This window comes from Colobus angolensis, unplaced genomic scaffold (genome assembly GCF_000951035.1).
Source record: "Colobus angolensis palliatus isolate OR3802 unplaced genomic scaffold, Cang.pa_1.0 Scaffold108, whole genome shotgun sequence".
Lineage (NCBI taxonomy): Eukaryota > Metazoa > Chordata > Mammalia > Primates > Cercopithecidae > Colobus > Colobus angolensis.
In genome coordinates, this window is record NW_012111808.1 from 5,766,404 (window position 1) to 5,793,931 (window position 27,528).

General features: G+C 41.8%; 1 protein-coding gene across 1 annotated transcript in view; it reads left to right on the plus strand.

The window, feature by feature from the left end:
• NEDD4L (neural precursor cell expressed, developmentally down-regulated 4-like, E3 ubiquitin protein ligase) overlaps nt 1–27,528 on the plus strand; it is a 385,260-nt gene that overhangs the window by 328,641 nt on the left and 29,091 nt on the right. Inside the window, exons 16-22 of the mRNA XM_011949557.1 lie at nt 3,681–3,758; nt 5,131–5,185; nt 11,343–11,401; nt 18,678–18,743; nt 20,399–20,628; nt 22,146–22,267; nt 24,750–24,820. Coding sequence (XP_011804947.1) covers nt 3,681–3,758; nt 5,131–5,185; nt 11,343–11,401; nt 18,678–18,743; nt 20,399–20,628; nt 22,146–22,267; nt 24,750–24,820 — 681 coding nt within the window. The remainder of the gene's footprint in view (nt 1–3,680; nt 3,759–5,130; nt 5,186–11,342; nt 11,402–18,677; nt 18,744–20,398; nt 20,629–22,145; nt 22,268–24,749; nt 24,821–27,528) is intronic.

The window sequence follows — 27,528 nt, forward strand, 5'->3', positions numbered from 1 at the left end:
CTCCTGAGTAGCTGGGATTACAGGCACGTGCCACCACACCAGCTAATTTTTGTTTTGGTACAGACGGGGTTTCACCGTATTGGCCAGGCTGGTCTCGAACTCCTGACCTCAAGTGATCCTACCACCTCGGCCTCCAAAAGTGCTGGGATTATGGGCATGAGACACCCTGCCAGGCCAAGTTTAGCCTCATTCAGACAAACAAACGATGATCCCTGCCGGGCCAAGTTTAGCCTCATTCAAACAAACAAACGATGATTGGCTTTGTTCCCCGCCTGGGTCAGGCCTTTCAGGGAATACATGCCCGAGACTAGGGGCTTGGGAGGGATGTGCCGAGGAGGGATGTTCCGTCCTCAACAGCTCAGAGCACGTGTATACAGGTTGAGTATCCCTAGTTTAAAGATTCAAAATCCAAAATGATCCAAAGACTGAAACTTTGTGAGCACTGACATGACACTCAGGCAATAAATGCATATTGGAGCATTTCAGATTCTCAGATGAGGGATGCTGAACTCGTAAGTATAACTGCAAATATTTTGAAATTCAAAGCCCCTCTGGTCCCAAGCATTATGAGTGAGGGATCCTAAACCCATGTTAGTGTATATATGCCTTTCACAGGATGAAGCATGGGCTCATTTTTGTAGTAAGAAAGATTACACCCTAGTTAAGTTGCAGGTTTGTTTTCCATCCAAGTTCAAAGGAATGAAACTCATTACCCTAGGCATGGTTGCTGGTCTCTTCCAGGATGGAAAAGATAAAGAAAAAAGGCATATTTTTTTAATCCCTGTGTTTTATATATTTTGAATTAGGAAAGCCCTTTTTAAAAAGATACTGCTCTTTGCATCCTGTTTAAAACCACTTTGAACTTGATGGAGGGAAGCAATTTTATATTACACATGAAAGAGTTCCCATATGACACTGAAGAAAGGAAGAAACAACCAAGCATGCTTTATGCATTGGATCAATTTTCATGGCATTTGAGACCTCATTAGTATCCCACCTTCTCATCCGCCCTGAAGTTGTCTATAGCTAATAGAGAGCCTTGACCGCCACTTCACGTGCCCTGTCAACTAGAGAGAGATGCCTGCCTCCTTGGCTTGGTAGGAGTGGGGGTTCAGGGGTGACCACTAGCCTTAGCCCTCAGAGCTGATTCATGGCAGCTGCTGCCATTATTTTTATTATTGTTGATATAATGAAATAATATTATAAGCCTCAAGGCCTCTGGCCCTCACGGTCTGTGAATTCTGGGTTTCCACGCAAGGCCACTTTAGCAGACCTTTGAAATTCAGCTGACTTTATACTTCATGCTGTACCCCTCACTGCCCCCCTGACACTTTTCTCTAATTTCAGCTTCTTTTTGCTCCCCCCTCACCTTTAAATCACCAGGCTTTTACTAATAGGGCCGATTGCCTTTCACGGCAGTGTACATGTGATTCCAAGGCCAGGCTGGCCTTGTGTGTGGCATTCAGAAACCCTGCACTCTTTCATGTAATAGCAGTCCTCGGCTTTCTCTAAACCTGGTGTGGTCATTGGCTAGGTGGAAACCCAAGGATCCCCCGCTGGTTGTGGCGTTACCTGGTCCAGATCAGAGTTAGCGTTGAGTGGGTAGCTTTTGAGAAAATCAGTGCTTTCAGTTTTTTCTGTTTGTAGTTAACCAGTCACAAATGTTTACCAGATTATCAGCTTCTTGGACCTTCTCAATCCTAAATCTGCTTAGCGTATTTCTTTATGTTCTGTGTATGTCAGTGTACTGCAGAATACTGGATTATTTTGTGCCTCTGCTTAGCCTTTTAAAAAAATATATTGGGTTCAGGGTCAGTATGTATCACAAACTGCTAACATGATTTCTTTCTTCATTTAAAAGTTCACCTAGCTAGCAAGAAGCAAAGGTTGATTTTTGTTATTTGTGGTCTTTTTTGATTCTTGCCAGTTCCCAAGGTCTATGATTATGATTCATTGATACTATGGCTTATACAGTTGACTCAGGAAGCAGAAAAATTTAGTAATTTGGCAGCAGCAAAGGCCCTATTACAAAATTGAATGAAGCTGATATCAAATGTCTTAACAGTTTACTTTTTTTAACTTTAAGCTTATTCGGCTGACAGTGTGTTTTCTTTTAATGTAAAGATATGGATTCTCCTTTCTATTTTTTTTGGAGGCAAGATTCTGCATCACCCGGACTGGAGCACAGTGGCACAGTCACAGTTTACGGCTCACTGCAGCCTTGACCTCCTAGGCTCAGGTGATCTGCCCACCTCACCCTTTCAGGTAGCTGAGGCAGGCATGCACCACCACACTCAGCTCATTGTTTGTGTTTTTTGCAGAGATAGGGTTTCGCTTTGTTGCCCAGGATGGTCTCGAACTCCTGGGCTCAAGCAGTCTTCTTGCCTTGGCCTCCCAAAGTGCTGAGATTACGAGTGTGAGCCACCACATCTGGCCTTAACATTGCATTTCTTTTTCTTTTACTTTTTTTTTTGAGACAGAGTCTCACTCTACTGCCCAGCCTGGAGTTCAGTGGCACAATCTTGGCTCACTGCAACCTCTACCTTCCAGGTTCAAGCAGTTCTCCTACCTCAACCTCCCGAGTAGCTGGGACTACAGGTGCGCACCACCACACCTGATTAATTTTTGTATTTTTAGTAGGAATGGAGTTTCACCATGTTGACCAGGCTGGTCTCAAACTCCTGACCTCGAATGATGTGCCCACCTGAGCCTCCCGAAGTGCTGGGATTACAGGCATGAGCCACCGCGACCAGCCTACACTGCATTTTAACTGGGTCTCCATAAGTAAGAGTCAGCCCCTGGACTCTGGGTCATAACCTTTGGGCAACTTCTTGTTCTCTCTGAAACTCCATTTCCTCATCTAAAGAAACAGAGGATGTGCCCAACCTCCTAACAAGGGTCTGTTGCAAGATCATACATCTGACCATGCCTTGTAAATCATGCAGCCTGACCCAGGATGTCAGAGTACATGTTTCTCTTTTGTTGATTCTCTGTGGTATCTTATGAAGCCTATGCTTTAAGAAAAATGTTTTGTGAACTTTTAAATATTAAGACATAAATGAGAACTTAATCTGCAGAACTTGGTCAAGAATCTCAGTAAAGTCGTATCATAACTTTGTGACTTTGCCTGAGGAAGGAGGCTCTCCCTGGAGTAGCCACGTGACTTCACAGACCAGATTCACATTCTCTGCTGAGTTCAGGAAGGAATGGAGGGGAACACAAGTGCTGAAGGGGAGTGTGGCAGAGGGGCCTATTCCCTAACGTGTTAGGCTGGCTCCCCTCACCAGGGGCGCAGGACCCATGGAGAGATTTCGAAACCATCGTCTCCACTCCGTCTTTGTGCTACATTCACTGGCACCCTCCATTCTGGTTTCCCTAGTAACATCACTGCTGGGACTCTCTTCCCTTTCCCCTTCTCAAGGTCTTGGGGGAAATGATTAACCTTTCATGTAAATATTCTTACTCTCCTCCTTCCACCAAGTACAAGAAGGAAGAGTACAGTCCGTCTCAAGAGACGGTCAGCCAGGCTTCCTGTACAAAGCAGAGATGGGACCTATCTCACGCTCCAGGCATGGACAGTCTGGTTGCCTTGAAACAAACAGCTCAAGAAGAAAAGCACCCAGTAACTGCACACAGATACTTCCACTTAGCATCTACTGTCTTTTACATTTTTCTTGCAGGAAGATCCACGTTTGAAATTTCCAGTGCATATGCGGTCAAAGACATCTTTAAACCCCAATGACCTTGGTCCCCTTCCTGTGAGTACACTGGAGACACATGGAATGGTCTGAAAATGTTTGTTCCTTTATCTGCTCAATGTTGATGGAGAGGCCCTGTGGACCTTCTCTATCTCCAGGCTTCATGGATCTCATTGGTTTGTGTTTCTTAGTAGAATTTAAGTGTTTAGCTGAATTGTAATTGTACATTATAGTTCATGTGATATCCAGTACTTATGAAAGAGGTTTCTGAATTGTTAACTTCTAGTGGAAGATAGATCTTGTACACAGGATGCTCAAGAGACATTCTCTGCAGGTGACAATTTAAGTGGCACTCACTTATTTTCTAACTTAGCAACCACTGAGTTCCAGCCATATTGCTGATTAAGTCATCAGAACTAAAGTAATGAAAATAGTATGGCAGAAGAAAGTCTAATTAATCATAGAAAGTTTCTATAAGTCTTTTAACCTGCAGATTTTTTAAGTTTTTTTCTCCCTTGTTGGTGACGGCTCAGTAGGAGTTGAGCTATATACTTAAAATTGGATTTTGAATGAAACCTTCACATACATCCTCCTCAACAACTCACTCTCAATTTGAAAAAGCCGTAGGGGGTGACAGGGCAGTGGATGGACTCCAAGGCTGTTTTTAAATGGGAATTTTTGTGGTTTTCCAAGTGTAAGAATGTTTTTGTTGCCTGGTGTATTAGGGCAACATTTGAGGCTGCGAAGGTTAAGGTTCAATCATTATTCATTAGGTTATACAGGTATCCCGCACCAAATCTGTTTGGTTCCTGGGTTCAAATAGAAAGAACCAGAGCGTGAGTTTAGAAAACAAAAGAAAGCATTTTTTCTGAATCTGCTGGATTCCTGAGGTTCAGATAGCAAATCCGGATAGTTTAGATAAGGAGGGCATACCAGCTTTATCTTGAAAAAATTCTCCAAATCTGTGTAGTTCCTGAGCTTGACTAGCAAAAGTTCGTGGCAGATAATACCAATATTAGATAATCAACTGCCTGGACAACATAAATACAGTAACTATGTCTATCATTTTTATATTAACCCTCTCTTCCCTTCCTTTAATACTCAGTATTTATTTAATTAAATGGTACTCAACTTCAAACTCCACTGTTCCATGGAATGCTACAGTTTCCCTTTGAAGCTTTTGAGCTAGCAGCCTATTTCCTGTTCTTCATACAGTCAGCACATCTGAGACCTGAGCACGTGATAAAGGGTGTTGCTAGACATTGTCAGGAGTTAACTTGAAATGTTCATATTTAGTTCATGCTCAGTGTATAAATGTACCCTAGCAGAAAAGAGAACAAAGGTGTCCTATAGTTTTTAAATGTTGTCTTTGATTTTGGAACTCCTAGCTAATGTTTATATTTTCTGTCTCCCTTCCTTCCCTGGATACTAGCCTGGCTGGGAAGAAAGAATTCACTTGGATGGCCGAACGTTTTATATTGATCATAGTAAGTAGGCGCTGTTATGGACACACAGGTGTTGCGGGTTCGAGGGAAGGGAGTAATTCAAACATCATAGTGAAAGCTTTGTCATTTTACTCTTTATCTAGGCAGCCAGGTGTTATGTGGAGAAAATGATACCAGAGAATCAGTGCCTTCATACGGTACTGTGCATTCACCCCAAGTTTGCTTAAAGTAGCCCATCAAGCTTTCACCCAATCTGATCTTGTGTCCTATTAACATGTTTTTTTTAAATTTTTAAACCACATTTTGATTGTTGATCCCTTGACTTTTGCACATTTAATAAATACACTCTGGTAATAGAAAATAAGATTAGAAATGATGATTTAGTCAAAAATCTGTGAACAGGGCTCAGGGCTTGAAGCAGCATGTAAGTTTTTTAAGACACTGCCTTCAAGGGTCCTATGGCAGGATGCCCTCTCTGACCTTATTTTCTATTCACAGCATGTTTCCTTGCACCCACAACACTAATATATGTGTATTTTCTGGAAATTGTAGTATATTTGCTATAGACATTTGCTCCAGCACCTATGAATAAATGTGTGGTTTCTCGTTCCAACTAAAAGTTCAACTAATATAGGTTTGCTTTTTAGCCAGTGGGATTTTTTTTTTCTCATTCTTTTTGGAGGTGCCATGTTCTTCATGGAGTCATATTTCTATGTCCCTTAAAATTTCTGAAAAAGTATATTAAAAAGAAGCCTTCAAATAGATGTCAACTTTCAACCATGTGTGCCATTTGGTAGTATCTTGGTCTTTGCTTTCATTTGGTTCATGAACAGAAACTCCCACCAGGTTTCCCGGGCTTCACACTTTCATAACTAAACGAAAGCACATGGATGAGCCACCTGCTGAGAAGTCTGGCCACAAGTAATCCTCACACGTGTGGGACTGGTGACTATCTCACAGGCATGGTACGTTTTTCAGATGTTACTAGGAGACAGAGTACATTGTGAACAGAATTTCACCTTCAGGCCCTGGGGGTTCAGGGCTTATTATAAATGGAATTAAGCAAGAGTACCAGCAGTTTACAATTCAACTAAAAGTGGAAGTCGTAGGTGTATTTACAAGGGTGGGCTACCCTTTGTTTAAACCAGGTATTTCAAGGTGCAGAGACTTAGTTTTTGTCTTTTATCAAAAAAATAGGCAGATTTGCCAACTTTCCAGAATTTCATAGTAAACATAAAGTATTTTTCCTGCTTTCATGTATGTGTATACCCTACTTTTTTCCTTAAAATGCTATTTATTATTTTATTCTTAAGAGAATTTACTAAAATGAGAGAGAGGCCACACCTCTTTCTCCCACGAAAAGCAAAATAATAATTTTCGGCTTGGTGCAGTAGCTTACGCCTGTGATCCCAGCACTTTGGGAGGCCGAGGTGGGAGGATCAGTTGAAGTCAGGAGTTCGAGGTTAGCCTGGCCAACATGATGAAACCCCGTCTCTAGTAAAAACACAAGTGAAAACTAGCTGGGTGTGGTGGTGTGCACCTGCAATCCCAGCTACTCGGATGGCTGAGGCAGGAGAATCGCTTGAACCTGGGAGGTGGAGGTTGCGGTGAGACAAGATCATACCACTGCACTCCAGCCTGGGTGACGGAGGAGACTCTGTCTCAGAAAAAAATAGAAAAAAGTTTCCTTTGTAGTATTTTTTATACATCACAATTCCAGTTTTCAGACAGGTGTGAATAATACTGATCATTTTAGTAAAACAGGTCTTTACTGGTAACACATCTTGGTCTGTGTGACACGTGGAGAGCACTGCACACAATATTGTGATGGTTTTCTGGCTGGAGATCTGGCTTAGGTCAACCTAAAAAGAATGTTGTGAATGTGTTTGGTATACTGCAAGGAGCCAAAAACAGAAAAACACGAATGCAAAGGGCTATCCTAGCGCGCGTTAAAGTAGTAAAAATCACCGACTGTTTCACTATTGATGTCATAGACCTAGTATAATCTATAGGAGATGCTTGATACATGGTGACTTGAAATCAGGTTCGTGGAGGGTCAGGGGTGAAACTCTTAGGAAGTTGCCATGCTTGATCAGAAAGTGAAGTGAACTCACCTGAAGAGCAGTAGGCGCCCTCCCCACCTCCAACCCCCACTGGCCTGAGGCTGGCCCAACTCCGGCTTACTGGAAGGTGGAAGAAGGTAGCTACCTGCTAGATGCCTGGGCTTTTCCTTACTTCTGATCAGTTCTGCAGTTACTCCAGTGCTCTGCCCAAACATTTCCTCATTTCTCTTGACTAGAACAGCACCCCAGAGGCTCCGTGTATACTCTGTACAGAGCCTGATGCAACTAAGCTGTGCCAATATGATACTTGTGGCCATTGACTTAGAGATTAAAATTTATTTTACCTTTGCATAACCATATTGAAAGATTCTGTTAAAGAGATACAGCATAAATTAAGTGACCAAAAACCATTTAAGAAAAGGATTTATGAGTGCTGCCTCCTTAGCTATTTCATGCTACATTTCTACCATCTCTCCATAATTCATCAAGATTGACTCAATGGAAAGCTGTAGCACAGTACACATCAATGAAACAGTTCAAGTCATTGGCCTTTCCACAAAATTCAGTGTGTGAAAACTGCAGAATACCTGTCTTTTGAAGAGGCTTTATCAGGCTGACACATACATTCCAAATGGGTTGAATTACCTGGAAGATAACATTTAGAAATGTCCTTTCCATCAGAATAAAGCCTCTTTTTCTAAACAATCTTCAAGGAAAACTCAGCATCTGATTCTGCTGTCATAAAGCCTACAGGACAGGAACCAGGTTATGCCTGCGTTTGCCACAATGCTGTGAACACTGTCATCTTGTACATCGCTTAGAGTCATCTTGTCTTCCAGCATACCTGGCACATGGGTCCACAAGGAATTACAGATGAGATGACGAGATGCACTTCTCTTTTCGATAATTGATTATTTCTGCTTTGTAAGTTTTTCCTGAGAAGTTAGACATTTTCAAGATTAACAATACTCAGCCATCTTAAAGATTTAATTTCAAAAGCAACGAATGATCGAGACTAACCTCTTTAGACTCCTTGATTCCTTTGGTTGCTGTCTATGGAATGGCTCCTGGCTCTCAGGCCTAGGGTGGGAGGTTAAGGGAAGGTCTTGAACTGAATCGCTACATCTTGTAGGAATGATGTCATTCTTCTTAAAGACCAGACAGGCCCAGCAGCTGAGTAATTGGTCACAGGTATCCTATCTACAACATTAGGAGAGAAAATTGAATTCCAGTGACTTTGTAAAGTCTTTCCTGTCAACAGTCTTCCTGGACCTGTTCATCATGACTAAACTGAGTTTCTCATCCTTCCACTTCCTTCTTGTTCTTTTATTTGAAATATAATATCTCAAAGAGGAAAAGCAAGTTGAAACTCCGAAGTTTTTTAAAAAAAACAAAAAGAATAACTGGCTACCCCATACTTTCATACACTGACCATACTTCACTGCAGAATTCTTCATCATAACCGTGTAAAAACTTGTGTTGTTCCAAAAGCTTAGGCTGTTTTTAAAGGGACTTTGTTTTCACCGTCAACTTCATTCAGTCGTTAAAAAAAATAATGCACTAAGTTCCTGTTACGTGCTGGGACTGGTCTTAAGTGGTAGAGAGGGGGTTGCAAAGATAAATAACACACAGTCCCTGTCCTCGAGGAGCTTAGGTCCAGTGGGAAGTAGCAGGAGATATTTCAAGTATCAGAGGAGTGGATCAGTTGTTACACAGAAACAGAAGAGGCAAGGACTGCATCTGCTTGGGAGGTGGTTGGGCACAGGGATGGGGCCCCGAGGGAGTGGGTCACTTTTTAGATGGTTGACAAACACTGAGTAGGATTGAGGCAGGCAAAGCCCTGGGAAGGGTGATCCTAGGATGTGTGGGGGTGTGTGAATATGTGCAGATGCTGCCACGTTCTGAGAAACGCAGCATTGCTCCAAACAGCTAGTATGCTGCAGGGGCCAGCGTGACACACAGGCCAAGCCAAAGGGTGTCTGCCAGGTGTGGGGACTCGGGCTCAAGCCACAGGCAGTGGGGAGCTCCCAGGGGATTTCCCAGAGGGGAGGGATGGGATCAGAATCGTTCTTTAGAGAGATCCTTTTGGCAGAGCTATAGAGAATGTCTTGAACCAGGGAGGTTGAGACAATGCCCAGTGACGCCCAGAGAACAGTTCAGAAAAAAAATGAGCTCTCTAGCAAGAAGCTTATCAGGGAGAGAGAGGATTGGTCCAGGGCCACCAGAGTGAGTGACACGGCTAGGTTCCTGATTGGGACAGTGAGTGGATTGTGGTACTGCACATTGTAATGAAGGTCACGTTGCCAATTTTGGTGTTGGGTGATGAGAGGTTTGGTTTTGGTGGAGTTGAGCTGGAGTGCTTATGGGAAACCCAGGTGCAGATGTCCAGGATGGAGCATGAAGTTCGGGTCTGGTCTGAGGACTTGCGAATCCCCATGAGTCAGGAGTTGTTAATTAATTTTTGGCTTTGATGACAGTATCCATTGATACGGTTATAATCCAAGTTGGTGTTTTAAGGCACAGTTTTTACTCAGCTACATTCCATTTCCTTTATTTGGTTTTCTTTTCTCTTGTTTTCCATCACAATAGCAGCTTTTACTTTCCAAAGTCTTCCATGAAAGGTAAGGGACCCAAAAATGCCTTTTGCTTCCATCAAGATTCTCTCAAACAGTTGAGATTTTTCATGTAAATTTTCTGACAGCATGAAAACAAAAGATTCTGGAATCATCACTTGCTTTGGTAGCTTTTTTTTTTTTTTAGCTTTTCCTCTGCTTTTATTAAAATAATGATAAGGCTTTGTTAAAATTCCTGATAGGGTCGTTAAAACAGAATTCACTAATTATTCTTATCAGCCCACTTACAGTGTATCCAGAAAATAAACAGAATCAATATTCTTCCCCCGCACCCGTCCCACCCGGCCCCCGAGACAGGGTCTTGCTCTGCAGATCGGGCTGGAGCGTAGTGGCACAATCATAGCTCACTGCAGCCTCCCCCTGGGCTCAAGCGATCCTCCCACCTCAGCCTCCCAAGTAGCTAGGACTACAGGTGTACACCACCACACCTGGCTAATTTCTTTTTTTAACCTTTTGTGGAGATGGGTCCTCACTATGTTTCCCAGGTTGGGCCTGAACTCCTGGCTTCAAGTGATCCTCCTGCCTCAGCCCCCCAAAGTATTGGGATTACAAGCATGAGCCACTGCTCCTGGCCACCCTTTACTTTTTGAATAATTTTCTTCTTCTCTTTTTTTTTGGATTTTTTTGTTGTTTTTTGTTTGTTTGTTTATTTTTTACTAACCTGGAGATCCAGAAACTCCAGAGAACCTACTCTCCCCAGTCTGCCCCTCCGTACTTTTCATGTGAGTCCACCGCATTCTCCCTCCCTCCACTTCACCCCAGTATACACACAGGAATCCATAAGGTCTTTTTAATTATGCATGGTTACAAACCCCGAGTGATATCACCTACACAAGTAATGGTATAGATAGCATTGAACAATCTTGTTCACATTAACTCACTTGGAAGAAAGCAAACCACCTTTTGCCAGCGTGACCAAACAGAAACCATGCTCCGTAATCTTCCTCTGCTGCATCTAATTCTCATTTTTGGACTGCCTCAGCTGCTTTGATTTTTGTGTGCATATGAGTGACGCATGTAATAGATTATTCATTTGTTCGATGCAGGATTCTTAATTAAAAGCAGTTTTTCAACACCATAAGTAAAGAGAAAAGTATTTGAAATGAGAAGAAAATCCTGTGTGTGTTAGCCTTTTGGGAAGCTAAGACTTTTTAAATGCCTTTTTTCAATTAAGCGAAAATCAAGATCAAGTTATAAATCCTTGAAAGAACAGGGGTTTATAATTCCCATTTTAGCAAGTTGTTTGCCCGAAACAGTATGAATAGCTGGTTTCTCTTTAGTTGTGCATTTTTGATTGAGTGGTTTTAACTAAATAGTATGTGAGAGGGGTTGCCCTATAGAGTATAGTTACCTGCTAACTCTGAAATACTAATTTGTCTTTAGAACACAGGGTGGGGGACTGGACAGCTTTTGAGGAATCCAGAAATACTTTAAAGCTTTCTTTACATAGAATAGATTTGAACTAATGTTCTGATTTTTTTTTTTTTTTTTTTACATTTTCAGATAGCAAAATTACTCAGTGGGAAGACCCGAGACTGCAGAACCCAGCTATTACTGGTCCGGTCAGTATTTTCAAATTCTGCCTCTTCAGTATAAGACTTTGGTTACATGTTTACATGTTTCTTGTGTATTACTGATAACAATGGTGTCAAGGGACTGGTGTGATTGAGTAGTTGACTAGAAATGGAGTACTTTGCTGCCATCTCCTTCTTACTGAAGTTTCCAGGAGAGGTACAGCTGCATGTGCCTTTTCAGACGGATTTCATTATAAAGGAAAAGAAAATAGCTTGATAATGACAGCAGAATTAAACATTTTTTCTTCTCCTTTATAAAAGTGTGGATTATAAGTATAATAAAAATTTCCTCCCTTCCTTTTTATATGAAGCAAAACCAAGCCCTATCTTCATAGAGTGTTTTCATTTCTTTAGGCCAGGAGTAGTAAATGCATGCCAATAAGTTTAAATCTTTCACAACTTTCAAAAATCTGTAGAAGTTTTGGTGAGATTATAGCTAAGTTCAGGAGCTGTTTTGAACTCTGCTGACCCAGAATGTTCTCATGGTCCCCTCATATATGCCGGGTAGAAAAAGAATCAATTCTGAAGCAGGCGTGACGACCTCTGAAAACACCGCAGCACACGTGTCCATAAGGCGATGTCAGAGCCCACTCCCGCCGCGTCAGGAGACACTTGGTATCTCACACTTGTTGACAAGTCCGTAGAATGGGACCACACTCATCAGCAGAGAGCACACCACCAGCTTTTGTCAGTGGCTGTGTGAGTGCAGGGAGGTAATTTGGAATTACAGGAGATGTACTGCGATCAGCAGAAGATTGCAAATTTAGGATTCTTAGACTAGAGGAGCAGAAGTAACTGAAGTTTGTTATATCACATGCTGGGCTAAGAGGCCAGTTGGTAGATTTAAAATTCCAATTTCATTGCTTTAATCTGATTCCATTCAAATTATGTTTTGAATTAGTAAGATACGTCCATTTGAAAACTTAAAAGATATTACATTGCAAATGTGCCCTGGTAACTGACTCCCATTAGTTATTTGTTGGATTTGTTCAGTCACTTGGGTACTATTTCCTAGACAAAGTGCCCAGTAATACCTGGGTAAAAACAGTCAACTTTTTTCTCTATGTGCTTTAAACACTGCCTTACTCTGATGATTCCTTTTGATATATATATTCACAGCCACAGTTGTTTGTTAGAATATTATATTCTCTACTACATCATTAGAACAAGGTAAATTCAAGAAACTAGTCTTTTTTTTTTTTTTTTTGAGACGGAGTCTCGCTCTGTCGCCCGGACTGGAGTGCAGTGGCCGGATCTAACTGCAAGCTCCGCCTCCCGGGTTCACGCCATTCTCCTGCCTCAGCCTCCCGAGTAGCTGGGACTACACAAGCCCGCCACGTTGCCTGGCTAGTTTTTTGTATTTTTTAGTAGAGACGGGGTTTCACCGTGTTAGCCAGGATGGTGTTGATCTCCTGACCTCGTGATCCGCCCGTCTCGGCCTCCCAAAGTGCTGGGATTACAGGCTTGAGCCACCGCGCCCGGCCAAGAAACTAGTCTTTTTAAGTGGCAGAAGACTTTTGACATAACTTTGAAGCCTTTTCAAATATTTTATCACCTATCAATTACCGACCGTCACTCAAACACTGCTAGTCCTTATTAAATCTTATTGAAAATTGCTTAGCATCATAAAGCCAAGTAGATTTGCCCCCAAGAAAGACCTCTCTGTTTTCTATTAATAGAAGAGCTTTGTTTACTCCTTCGTTTTTATTATTATTTTTCATTATATTGCTTTCAATAGGAGAATGTGTATTTAAGTAATTATCAACTTAGTGTAGACATTTGGACTTTGCTGTCATTCAGTTCTAAATATTTGGCAATTTTCATTTGATTTTTCTTCTTGACTTATAAATTATTTAAAATATGCTTTTTAGTTTCTAAGAGCATGGGAGGATTCTGCCTATTCTTTTTTTATTGATTTTTAATTTTATCGCATTATGGTCAGAGAATATTGTCTATAGAATGTTTATTATTGGAAGTTGAAGCTTGATCATTTTTTGTAAATGTTCTTTTTCTGTTTAAAAAGAACATGTATTGTGCTCTGGTTGAATATAGAGTTCTTTATGTGTCCATTAGGTCAAGCCTGTGGTGTTCAAATTATCTACATTCTCTTTGCTGTTTTGCTGTTGGAGCTAATCAGGATAGTTGTTTGGGTCTCCGTGGTGATTTTTGCTCTGTCGATGTTGTCTGAGATGTGTGTAACTACATTCTCTTTCTCTCTTTGTTTGTATTTGCTTAGCATATCTTTTCTCTCGCGTGATATTTTATCTCCTTTCTTGCCTTTTATTCAATTGATAGAGTATTCTCTATTTTATTTTCTCTACGTGCTTGCAGGCTGTACTTTCTATTTCTATTCTTTTAGCTCTCACATTAAACTTTTTAACCAATATACTTGACTTAGGGTTAAAATGAATCACTGTCTACTCTCCTTGCCATCAGGACCTCAGGGAACCTGAATGTCATTCTTCCCACTCCCATTTGCCACGTCATTGTTGGGTGGAATATTAAAACTACCTTGTCTTTAAACTTTCCTAATAGGCACATAGTCATTCATATATTGTATCTTTTTTCTCCCTACTGTCCATACTGATTTAATTTTACCAAATGTAAACAAATTTCTTTGCCCACCATTGGTTCTCCCACCATGGTTCTTCCATTCATTTTTTTTCTGGGGTGAGTTTTGATCTTAGTGAAGTCTAGTACAGTTTATGGTTCTTAGTGTGTGGTCTGCGGACCAGAGTATCAGTATTGCCTGAGAGCTTGTTAGAAATGCAAGTTTTCAGGTCCTACCCCAGACCTACTGAATCAGCACCTCTGGGGGTAGGACAGCAGTCTTTGTTTTAATAGCTCTCCCTGGGATTGCGGTGCCCCCTCAGGTTTGAGCACTTCTGCCCAGCAACACTGCCAGTGACAGTCTGAGAGTGGTAATGTCTCTTAGTCTTTGACTCAGAAGGTCTCATTTGACCTCTCTATTGAAAGTTCAGCTGATGATAGAAATCTTGGTTAAGTTATTTTCCTTCAGTGCTTTAGAGATTCTCCTGCATGTCTTCTGGCCTCCATGAATGATGATAACAGGTTTGCTGTCAATCTCATTGTCATTTCTGTGTAGGTAAATGGCTCTGTTCTCTGGTGATTTTGAATTTTTATTTGTGTCTTAGATGTTTTACAGTTTCACTATCATCATGTACCTCTGTGTGTAGTTCTCTTAATTTATCTTGCTTTGGACTCAGGCTTCTTCAATATGGGGATTGTGTCTTTCCTCTGTTCTGGAAAATTCTCACCTATTATTTCTTCACATATTGCATTTTTCCAATTCTCTGTAAGTATCTGTTTCTGTAACTCCTATTGGACATTTACTTCTCTTTCACATTGTCTGTTTTATCTCTTAACTTTTGTGTTTTCTGTCTCTCTCTCTCACTGCTGTATTGTGAGTTATTACTTAGCTCTTCCAGTTAATTCTTTAAGCTTTTTTGTAATCTGTTTATCAGTTCATTGTGTTTATTATTTCAGTGACTATATTTAATCTCTCAAAGTTTTATTTGGTCATTTAAAATTTGCTTTTGTCTTCATAGTTATTCTGTTCTGTTTATCTCGTTATTTGTTTTTTGATACTTTCATCTCTTTGTTATTTTTAAGATATTTATTTCTTAGCCTCTTTCAGATTATTCTATTATCTCTGGTCCTAGGAGCATTAAATCTCCTACTACCTCTATAGACTCTCCTTAAGAGTATAAATTATTGCCTAGTTCAGTTTATAATTTGTGTGTGTGTGTGTGTGTGTGTGTATACATGCATGCAAGAGGGAGAGAGAGAGTGTGAGCAAGCTCATTTTTTTTTCCTATGAGGCTTTTGTAAGTCTTGACCTGTATTTACTGTTAACTTCTTAGCTTGGGTTCATGCACCCCCAGTCAGTATAACTGTGGACCTCATACCCACTTTGGCACAGGCTTGGAGTATGGATTTATTACAGGTCTGTTTCTTTTTGTTTTTCTCCCATTTATGGTCCTGGACAGAAGGTAAGCTTCCTTGCAACTTCCCTGGTCCGGTGGGTAGAGTTTTATTGTCCCCTTTCCAGATGTTAGGTTTTAAACAATGACTGTTCTTTTCTCCGTCATGTAGACCAAAGGCCAAGTTCTATGTCCCCAAAGGAGATTAAAACCAAAGATTAAAATCAGTGCCCACTGATTTCTCTAATTGTGAATCTTTCTGCTTACCTAGTACCTAGAGTTTCTCTTCCCACGTTTTAAAAATATCAGTGCTAAGTAGGCCTAGCATTTCTACATGTTTTTAGGGAAAGGGGACCCTTTCTGTGGCAGCTCAGCGTTCAGCATTCCTGTAAGTTAGCATGCTCTGTGTATAACAGGTATCACTAGTAATAGCATTTAGTAAATGCTGTTGGCACATGCTGCTGTCATGAACACTATCTCATGTTGTGTAACACTTTCATTTTTCCAGTAACTTTATAATCAGCTGATTTGAAACTCACAGCCGTCCCCTCAGGTAGGCAGGGCAAATGTTGTTATTTCCAATTTGTCAGAAGTTCGGAAAGCTGATTCTGTTGCTGACAGTCCTTGCAAGGGTCGGAATCAGGACCAGAGCCCCAGATGCACTGGTGTCACCGATGTCCCCACACCGGGCATGAGCCCTTCTGTGCAAGGAGCTCCAGTGTCACCTGGACAGTGATGATGTGAAAACATTTAGAACCGACTTACACAATAAGGCAGATTTTCATTCTGTACCCAAAACACGAACACAGATTTAATGCAGAGCAAAAGGGCTTTAATCAACTGACATGTTCATTTTTCACATAGACCTATTTTACAAGCTAAATGGTAAGCCAGAAAATGACTTTCCAGATTTTCAAGTGAGAACAAATGATTTAGTCCACTTAAAAAAAAAATGTACGTGTAATCTCTTCAGAAGCTGCGCTGGAAGGATGTTTGTCCTGGTACATTTTTAGAAACTTTTCAGGAAGAGAATGTAAAAACTTGCTCTTCTTATTCTATCATGAGAACTACCTCTGGAGGGGAAAGATAATGAGTACAGGAGGAAGACAGTGATTTTTCAGCTTTCACACATCATTCCCCAGAAGGAGAAAGGCCTGAAATATCTCAACATTTCCACCCACACCTCCTCAGCCCCTGCCAGGAGACAGAGCAGGCAAGGGAATGGGCATCACAGGCTGAGGGCCGCATGTTGAAATCTGCTCCTTGGGGAAGCTGTCATTTAAGACAGTCGAACTTGCATACATAGTGATGACTGTTTAAGCTTTTTTCCCAACATTTTCAGGAGTAGGGGGAACTGTGATGTAACCAGGATGTTTGGAGAACCCTCACGAATACAGGAACAAACAAAAAATAATTGCTGGGAATGACAGACTTTCAGAAATAGAAGAGCCGAGTCACGTTTCTTCATCCAGTCACATCCTTCCACTTAACAGTGAAGAAACTGCTTAGTAGAGAGAGAGTGTTGCAGAGCCAGCTGATGAGAGTCTACCCGAGAGTTCAGGTGTTCTAACGCTGGCAGGGGACAATGGAAGGAAGTCACTTTTTTAGTTCCTATGGGGTCTTTTTTTTTCCTCATGGCACTACCACGGTTTATTCATTGATTTCCAATTACCTGTTGCTCTCAGCAGCTTGTGAGCTCCAGGAGGGAACTGGGAAAGCTACCTTTGCTTTATGTACTGTTATTTTTCTGGCACCTAAAATGCCTTGCACAGAGTAGGTGCTCAAGAAGTATCGGTTGAATGGATCAGAATGAACACCAGAAAGTGGGAAATAAACTAGAGAGGAAGTCTTAGTTTGTGACAGGATGTACTGTTGGTAGAGCAGAAAACATCATCTCTTTATTGGCTTATGTTGGAACATTGTATTCTTTTTCTTATTTTGGTGGTTGTCCAGTTATTAACAAATTTATACCTTGCCTAAACTCAGAATTGCTATGTGGTTTCATCAGACTAAACACTGCCTGAAATAAATAGGATGTGAGGTCAAATCTGTTGTTCAGTGGAAAATCAAAGACTGGCTTAAAAACTAAGAAAAGACCATAGGCAGTATAAATTGTCTATGGATCGCTCCTAAGCTATATAAAGATGATGCATTTATTGCTCTTGAATTATAGAGCGAAACACTGACATGCTCATTTTCTGGAAGAGTGGTTGTTTGTTTTGTTTCGGGTTAGTTTTTTATATAAACATGTCTTAAAACTATAAAGAAGGGAAGTTCATGCTCTTCATTTCTTCTCTTTCTGGTCAAGATAAGTATGGTAAAAGTGTAAGGTTTGGAGTCTGGAGATATTAGACTAAGCATCAGTATATTTTATTAACTTAGGCCAAAATGATAACAGCAGAAGTATTCTCTGCTGAAATTCATACTAGTGTCTAAAACGCAATGAGTTGTTTTCGAGGCTGTCATAGTTAATATCTGTGTATATGCAAAAACCAGTCCTTTTTGCTTCATAAAAATATCGTTAAGCTTTTTCAGTAGCCAAAAGTCAGGACTCTGACTCTAAGATACTATAAGCCACTTTACAACATGGCAAATAAAGATCATTTAAATGACTACATTAAGATGTTACTCCTTTGCCTGAAGAGAGATCACAACTTTTGAATGAGCATAGTTAATTCCTGAGCCCTCAACTGTGGTACCATCACTCTATTTCATAGATAAAGCGTTTGAGATTTAAGAAATCCTTGCCCAAGACCACTAAATATTAAGAGACAAACCTTCTGACTCCTAAATTGAGGATTTTTTGAGAATGCCATCTGCCTGATTTTATATTCCTTGATAGGAGTGTCAGTTCACTTCCCTTTCTGCTCATTGTATTTCCCCACAAAAATTTGTTAAATCATAATTAGACTTTTCCAAATGCCAGCATAGGTCATTCTGGGGTTGTATGTTAAAAGTATCTAGCCAATAACTCTTACCTAAACCACAGCAAAAAAGAAAAACAGAAGCACCCTGACTCACATTCTGACAAAAGTCACTTGGAAAGCATGTTTAGTTTGTGTAGCATATCCCTAAATGATTTCTCAAATGCAGTATAGCTGTTTTCAGGGGTGAAAGCCACACTCAAAGCTGATTAGTCCTCATCAGTTCTAGGACTTTCCCCTGTGCTGTGTAGACATGATCTGATTTTTCCATGGATAATCTGAGAAGTGAGAATTTACGGTTTATGATTCATGAAATTCTCTTGAATGTTGCCTAAGTATACATAAAATTTCGAGTGTATTGTTTGCGTTATCTATATTCATAAATTTATCTTCCAGGCCGTTCCTTACTCCAGAGAATTTAAGCAGAAATATGACTACTTCAGGAAGAAATTAAAGAAACCTGTGAGTAATCATGCCTTCCAAAAATGCTTTGTGTTAGTCATTTGTAAGTTACCACAGTTACTTCAGTGAGAACAACTTGGTTGTTACTTTTATATGAATGCTAAAAATATTACCTTCCTTTTCTTCACTGTACTTTGATCCTCCTGGTTCTGAAATCTGAATTTTCTTTTTAACAGAAATGGTAAGTGAAGATTAACTCAGTATTACATATCAAATCACCTGAAGGGTAATTTCGTATGTAATACATAAAAAGACAGGAACGATTTTTATGGGATATGAAATAATTCAGAACCCTTGTCGCAAAATCTGGGGAAACCCATTCAGTTATGCACAGTTATCATATTTAATAAACCTGGATCCCAGTTAGAAAAGTGTTCAGGTCCTTCCTTGCAAATGCAAAAGCTTAGTTTCAACCACAATATTTATAATATAAAGTTATATTTAATTATAATAATTGGCAGTACTAGGTCCAAATGTAATTTTCTGCTTAAAATTATCCCTGGCAGTTTCAAACCTAGAAACTCTAAAAATTTTTATGGGCAGTGTTTTAAATTATAACATTAGATTTTCTAATGACACACCACCCCCAAATTGTTCAACGTTGCATCTTCTGTTTTACTTTCCAATTCCTCCTTAGCAGCTTTCTCTTTGGTTTTCTCCATCACTATGGTTACACCTTTAGGGAGGGGGGGAGAATCAGCTGCAGCTCAGACCCCCTCCGGTGGCCTGGGCTCTGTTGCCATCTCTCCCTGCCTCCTCCCCTCAGCCGGTTCCTCCTACCCAGGACATCTCTGGATGGGGCACAATCTCTGATCTCATTTAGGAGTTTTGGTCTCTGTTCCAAAGTCCTGATTCAAGAGTTCATGGATAACTACTATTGAAACGATTATTTGCCTTCAAAACTTAGATGAACACTAAAAATTCCACAGTTTTCTCTGTGAGTCACGTCCCCCGGTAATGATAATGACTTTGTGGTCATCACCCAGTCTCTCTGACTCTCACATAGCAGTGTCTGCTACCCGGAAACCATCTCTGCAGATTCATTCTTACAGCCAGACCAAGCCTGGATTGCCTCTTTGCAGGAGGCAGCTGCCACAGCCTTGGTCAAGTGTTTTGTTATTTTCATGTCAGCGAACCATGCTTTGGGCTGCTTTCCCCACACTTGGCATAATCAGGGTCCCGCTCCCCATGGCTACAAAATGGACTTGAGGCACCGTGGATTATATCTACCACCTCGTGGCCCTACCAGAGTTGAGCATGGCCCCAGCCTGGCCAGGTGGGGATTATTACAGGTTTTGATTACCTGGGCTAAAGTCTCTTGAGGGAAGCAACAGATACAGTTGACTGCCTTTCAGTTGCCATATGCTGGAGGAGTGCCCACAGTTGTTTATTAAAGGAGGTGAGGAGGCTGTTCTCCTTCGCAGCAGAGTTTCTGACTTTCCTGAGCATTGCTAGTGGATGCCATGTGTCCCATCGTGACACAGCGAGGCTTTCTGTCTGCAAGGGAAAACCCCTGAAGGAGAGAATCTCAGTTGGAACCATTTGTCACTGCCCGTTTCTTCAAGGACTGCCAACTTTCCTACCCTTGGTTGTTGTTTTTATTAGAAAACAAAGTGTGTATTTACTGTATGTGTTTTCTTTTGTCTTTTGTGTAGGCTGATATCCCCAATAGGTTTGAAATGAAACTTCACAGAAATAACATATTTGAAGAGTCCTATCGGAGAATTATGTCCGTGAAAAGACCAGATGTCCTAAAAGCTAGACTGTGGATTGAGTTTGAATCAGAGAAAGGTCTTGACTACGGGGGTGTGGCCAGAGAATGGTTCTTCTTACTGTCCAAAGAGATGTTCAACCCCTACTACGGCCTCTTTGAGTACTCTGCCACGTAAGTATATGGCCACACCCAGAGTGTGTCCCCCACTGAGACAGTTGTATGAATTTAAACAGAATGAAAGAATAAGCAGCTCACCAGTTCAAGATGCATTAAGTCTGTTGAGTTTATTCTCTCCTCACCCCAGAGCCCCTTGCAAGTCTAAAACAGGTTCTGACTCTACCTGGTGAAATAGTGTATACTCTGTGAACATCTAACATTGATTTTTGTTTTTCCTTATCTAATGGGTTCATGGAGTTGAAATTGAAAACGTGGATAATTATGGTAAGGAACAGCAGGCAGTTTTCATTTTCAGTGTTCAGAAGGAGGATTTGTCAGTCTTAGAATTCAAAAAAAAAAAGGAGGTGTTTTTTGAACAAGAGTCATTTCCGAGGTCTCTGTGTAAAGGCAAATTGTAAGGACTTTGAGGACCTAGGACCATGCCCTGCTCCTGTAAGGAAAGAATCAGGTTTCCCCTTGCATTAGGATTTCATCATTGCCAGGCTTGGAAACTGAGGTAGACTAAATTGCTTTCTGAGCAACCAAAGATCGGCTACTTCCAGGCCAGCCATTCCTTCTTCTGAATCCTCCAAGGGTTAGGCTGGACCCAAGCCCTCAGTAGAATAGTCATTGACTTGCTCAAGGGCATTTATCATCACTTTAACCCTGGCCTCTAAGGGGATGTGGGTTCCCCCACATCTCCCACGTGGTACCAATCTCCTGGGGGCTCATTTGGAAGGCACCCTCAGTGCATTCTTCTCGGTTGCTCTAGCCAAGAATTGCCCAATTGATCTGTTGTTGTTATTACTGAGTGCCGTGAGAAAGCCCGCTATGTACAATTTATCCAACTCCTGAAGGTGGAGGGCAGGGTGGGGAGAGACAAGATCTTTACCTCTCCTCCACATTTTCAAAGATACCCCCGGGAGGAAACTGTCTGTGACCCCAGTTTGAAAACCACTGGTCCACATGATTGTGAACCAAGCAAGGTCATTTGGACAAATCTAAACATGTGCAGGTTTGCATCATTGAGAGAGCCATATCCTGTTCCTAATCCCCTTGAGGCCTTTTCAGAGCAGAGTAGTCAGAAGACAGACCAAGGGTTGGGCCCATAGCAGACATCTTATGGCCAAGCCAAAAGCCTCTGGAAGGAATTAACCTTCCTTTATCACAGACACGACCTAAAGTACTCACATCATTGGGAATCCCTGCACAGCCCCTTTATTATATGGAGTTTCTTATCTCCCCAAGATATTTGGCTGAACCATATGAAATAGACACTTTGTGGGTCAAACACAGTCAAACATCAGCAGTTTCTTATGGTTTAATTGACTTTAGAGTACACATGCGTCAGCTTCCATGATGGGTCATGGTTGAGCATGTGGTAAGTCAGGTCCTCTAGCCCACACCTTTTCCCACTAGGTACAGAATGCTCGCAAGGACACTGTAGAAATTGAGTGACACATGGCAAAGAAATATGCAGAATCTTGCATTTGAAAGTGTGATTGGTCTTTTCTTCTCTTTCTCCTCAAAAGGGACAACTACACCCTTCAGATCAACCCTAATTCAGGCCTCTGTAATGAAGATCATTTGTCCTACTTCACTTTTATTGGAAGAGTTGCTGGTCTGGCCGTATTTCATGGAAAGCTCTTAGATGGTAAGTCTTGAAGTAATAAAAATAGGTCAGTGCCGCTTGTGGTTCGCTGGTAGGTGTCTTATCTTTCGCATCATGAGTTTTTAAGCAAAAGCTTCACTGGTTTACTCATAAAGTATTTTTATGTTTTGCCCGTAATGGATGTGCTTTTCTCTGGTAGCTTATTTTGGGCACTGAAGACATAATGTCTATACACAGTTAAAAACAAAAGGTTTTTTTTTAACTTCATTGTAAAGCACAGAACATTATGTATTTATACATTTGTATGTTTTCTGGAATAACTTTACTGAAGGCAAGATTTGATAACAGATGGAAAAACTAATTGAAAAGTTAATTAAAATAATCTCATCCATCTAATATTGTGTGATTATTGCATTTGTCCCCAAATTATTTTTTTAATCGGAAGGGACTAAATAATTTCAAAATAATGTTACCACTCAGCTAAGACATTAACCCTGAAACAAATAACACAAAATAATTTCATTCTTATTTAAAGCATGCAAATCATGGAAGAATTTCAAGGTACCTTGAAAGTTAGAAGTCAAACCCTCTACCTGGCATTATCTATAGGCTTGGAGATTTCTAAAAGATTTGGCCCATTCAAAATAGTGTCCTTAAGAAAACACTACAGAAATCATCAGTGAGGAAAAAGCATCAGAAATATTTTTTGAGAGCTTGGAAGTAGAGTGGTTGAGGATGGGAAGAGGGAGAGTAGAATTTGAGATTAACATTGCAATAACTTACAAGAAAGATATTTCCAAAGGAACTGTGTTCATTGCATTTATGGAGCCCTAGCTGTTCTAATGAATAATTTGTATACCCTCTGTACTTTTCCCATGAATACGTTTTTACTGTTAATTGGTAGCTGATATTGATGCTCTGATTTTAATGCTTTATTTGGTGGGAGGGTGACAGTAAACACTTTTTTTCCTCTAGAAGGAAACTAAACCACATAGTCTTTCCGTGTATGTATAGTTTGAATATATTTTAATTTCCAGCTTTGTAGTCATGCCACAGATTATTTCAGCCTGCTCAAATTCACTCCAACTTTCTCAGAAGGTCAGTTTAGTCACCATATGCAAGTGAGAAGATGCTGTTAGTTGCTACAGCGTCTTTAATACTCTCTATAACAGGGGGTATTAGAGAAGCACAGGATATGATCCTGACCTTAGTCAGCTTATATTTTAGTGGGGGGAAAAGAGATGAGAACAAAACCAGAAGAATCACAGTGATAGTGTCTGAGCAGAAGGGAACACATTGAGTCCTCAGAAGAGAAAGTGACTTGGCCGGCGGCTCAGGGAATCTTTCCCAGGAAGAGCTACACCTCGGTGGTGGGGTAGCATTTGAGCATTCAGAGGCTGGGGTCATTTCAGATGAGTGAGGACTGGCCCAGAGTCAAGGCTCTGTGGAAGGAGATGGGCAGAAGCAGGAATCAGAGTCTCTAGGAGCTGGCTAAAGTGACCCCCATGAGAGTGATCACGATATAAACCTGGAATTGCATTTTTAAGAGTCCACGTGACATAGATGGGCCTAGTCAGCAGTGTCTTCAAATTTCCCACAGACGGGAATGTCCCTGTCAGCAGGGCTCATTCTGCACATCTGTCCACTGCGCCCCCTGGTCGGCTTCATGCTTTTACTTCCCCAGACACTGGAGTCTATTGGAGCCTTTATGGGGCCAGGCAGAGCCAGGGAGAGTTGGCCTGTGCTGCAGAGGGTTGGTGCCTAGTGGGGGGATAAAGGAGCAGAAGCAGGAGCCTGGGGTGCCAGGTCTGGTGTGGTCAGGGCCCCATTTGAGGAGGTGTGTGATGCCTTTAGATCAGGTCAAATGGAGGCCCCTGCAGGATGCCTGCATGGAGGGAGGTCGACCTCGCTGCTGTTGCCTCCCTGAGACCTCTGCCGTCCCTCCCCGGGAGGTTACACAGGCCCTCTCCGTGGCCTCCCCCATTTCCAACCTGTCCCCTTCCTGTGCGCTCTCCCCATTGCTGCCCGAGCAATGATAACAAAAGACAGATGGAATTTCACCTGGTCTTTCATTGACTCCCCACTGCCCTCAGAGAGCACCCCAACTCTCCAGCACCCCATGTGGGCTGTGCACTGCCAGCCCCTCCTCTGGCCTGTCTACCAGCCCTGGCAAACTGCTGGCGAGTCCCCAGGCTTGTTGCTCTGCTTAGTGTACCCTTTTCTTCCCCAGTTCCTATGCCTGATTTGCACTGTGGACTCTGCTTGACCTTGAAGCTCATCTGTCACCTTCCAGAGGCCTTTCTGGCCCCACTCTGCTGCGCCATCTCTCTTAGCGCAGCTGCCCTCCTCTTGCCACTCTCCCCCTGATCTCGCCGCCTCACTTGTGCAATACTGCAGAAGGCCCTTGGTTACTCCATCCTGGTTTCTCATTTACATTGAAAGCAAGTTAATCTTTTCTTTCATGCTCTGATAACGTAGCAGTATCAAAGACCTGAAATTAAACCCAGTGTTTACCGTATTTTAGGTTTCTTCATTAGACCATTTTACAAGATGATGTTGGGAAAGCAGATAACCCTGAATGACATGGAATCTGTGGTGAGTAAATGCAGGTCACACACTGGCCATCACCAGGCACTTGTGTCTTACGGGAAGGTATTGGAGAGCCATGTTTGTAGTCTCAGCCACTTTTATGGGCGTTGCATTCCATGTGAACAACAGGAGACATTTAATTGCTTGAAAAGTTCATTGATCTGTCGAATTCTTGTCATAAGTAAATATTATTGTTCACATGTCCTGGGACCATGGTACCTAGGGTGGATACATCCAAATCCCAGTTGCCTCTGCTTACCCGGCACGGGACTCGTGTGAACTTACTAAATCCAAGAGACAGCTGAAGATCTATGGTAGCCTGTGTTTCCCATAAAAACTGCTGCTACTGAATGTTTAGAGCTTCATCCGCTCTCCCTCTGTTTCCTGACCTCATAAAAATGGCAGAGGCAAAGGTCAAAACAATAGGAAGAATATCAGGCAGACATCCTAGACATGGATGAGTGACGCCACAGCTCAGACAAGTGAGCACTTGAGACGTTCTCCAAGTAGTGATTTGGGTTTTCGTGTTGCATTTAACATTAATTTTACCTAGACAGACCATTTTAGAGTTGGATGGATTTTTTTTTCTTTTCTTTTTTTTTGAAATGAAGTCTTGCTCTGTCGCCCAGGCTGGAGTACAATGGCGCGATCTTGGCTCACTGCAACCTCCGCCTCGCGGGTTCAAGCGATTCCCCTGCCTCAGCCCCTCAAGTAGCTGGGATTACAGGCACACGCCACCATGCCCAGCTAATTTTTTTTTTTTTTTTGTACTTTAGTAGAGACAAGGTTTCACCATGTTGGCCAGGACGGTCTTGATCTCCTGACCTCGTGATCCTCCTGCCTCATTCTCCCAAAGTGCTGGGTTACAGGCATGAGCCACCACGCCCGGCCAGGATTTTCTATAAAACAAAAATTGATGTTCTTCTTATAATATACTTCCGCTTCTGTTTTTCTTTTAATGTACCTATACCCCACATCTACCTCCAGAGCGTATGGGTGTTTGCCCACACACCAGCACACACAAGGGCCACTGGGAAGCGTGTTTGTCCATTTGGGGCATTTGCAGCTCATTCGTGTTTGCTCACTTGAGTTAAAAAGCCCCTGCATGACGTCACCTGGCTGTGATACCAACTATATTTTGGGCACGGTTGGGTAGATGAGCTGTGTCCTCGGCCCTGACCAGCGCTGACTCAGTGTTTCTGTTCCTCCTCGTATGAAAGGAGAGGAAGAGGCCAGCAGTGCCCTTGAACCCGCTGCTGGTTTGCCAGTCATGGTGGGTTGGGTGCACACTTGTGATTCCAGTCTCCACTTTCACCTTGTATTTGTGCTTTCTGCTGCTTCCTCATACAGTGATGAAGAGCGTAGCATACATAATACATCATAAAGAGCATAGCAATTTCTCTTAATGTCTAACTTTATACCACATGCTGACAGTTAGTGCCTAAAATACAGTGCATGTATTATTTTTATGCTCTTCACAGCCTGTCACGTCCCCAGCAGGAGAGACTGTGGAGGGACCAGGGACAGGTGCTTAGGCCTGTGACTGCTCCTCTGGATTCTGAAACCAGAGCGGCCACCCTTTTTGCTGACATTAACCTGGAGAGTGATCAAAGCACAGGAAAGGGGATAACTTAAAACTATTGGTGTTTCTTAGTTGGAACATTATTTTACTTATTTATTTTTTTGGAGATAGAATCTTATTCTGTTTGCCAGGCTGGAGTGCAGTGGCACAACCATAGTTCACTGCAGCCTCCATCTCCTGGCACAAGCAATCCTCCTGTCTCAGCCTCCCAAGTAGCTAGGACCACAGGCACACACCACCATCCCTAACTAATTTTTTATTTTTTTGTAGACATGGTGTCTTGCTATGTTGCTTAGGCTGGTCTTGAACTCCAAGCCTCAAGCCCTCCTCCTGCCTCAGCCTCCCAAAGCCGAGGATTACAGGATTATAGGCATGAGCCACCAAGCCCAGCCTGGAACGTTCTTTATCCTTCCTATTTTCCTCAGATATTTTCACTCTTTTTTAAAACTTTCGTTATTTTTTATAAAGACAGGGTCTCACTATGTTGCCCAGGCTGGTCTCTTTAACTCCTGGACTCAAGTGATCCTCCCACCTTGGCCTCCCAAAGTGCTGGAATTACAGCCATGATATTTTTACTCTAAAAAGATAGAAGGTATATTGACCAGCCTGGCCAACGTGGCCAAACCCCCATCTCTACTAAAAATACAAAAATTAACCAGGTGTGGTGGCACATGCCCATAATCCTAGCTACTCAGGAGGCTGAGGCGGGAGAATCACTGGAACCCAGGAGGCAAAGGTTGCAGTGAGCCAAGGTCACGCCATTGCGCTCCAGCCTGGGTGACAAGAGCGAAACTCCATCTCAAAAAAAAAAAAAAAGAAAGAAAAAAAGAAAGTACACTGATGTCTGTATGTTAAATTTTGTAGACCAGTACAGCAGCTCCATGCGCCATCCAGAGTAGATACCTTCCACTGTGCATCACCAAGGACAGGATTTAACTGCAAGCCCATTATAACTAAAGCAGTTTGTTTCAAATTAAAGAGGAAGGTTTGGTTTAGGTGGAGCAGGAAACAGTGCATTAGTAATGTATTTCTTGAGCATCCTGCACAGAATTACATTAGAATGTAATTATTTAAAGAAGTCAAACGAGTTTGTATTTCGGGGAAAAAAATGCTGAATTTTCACTCCTGTGTC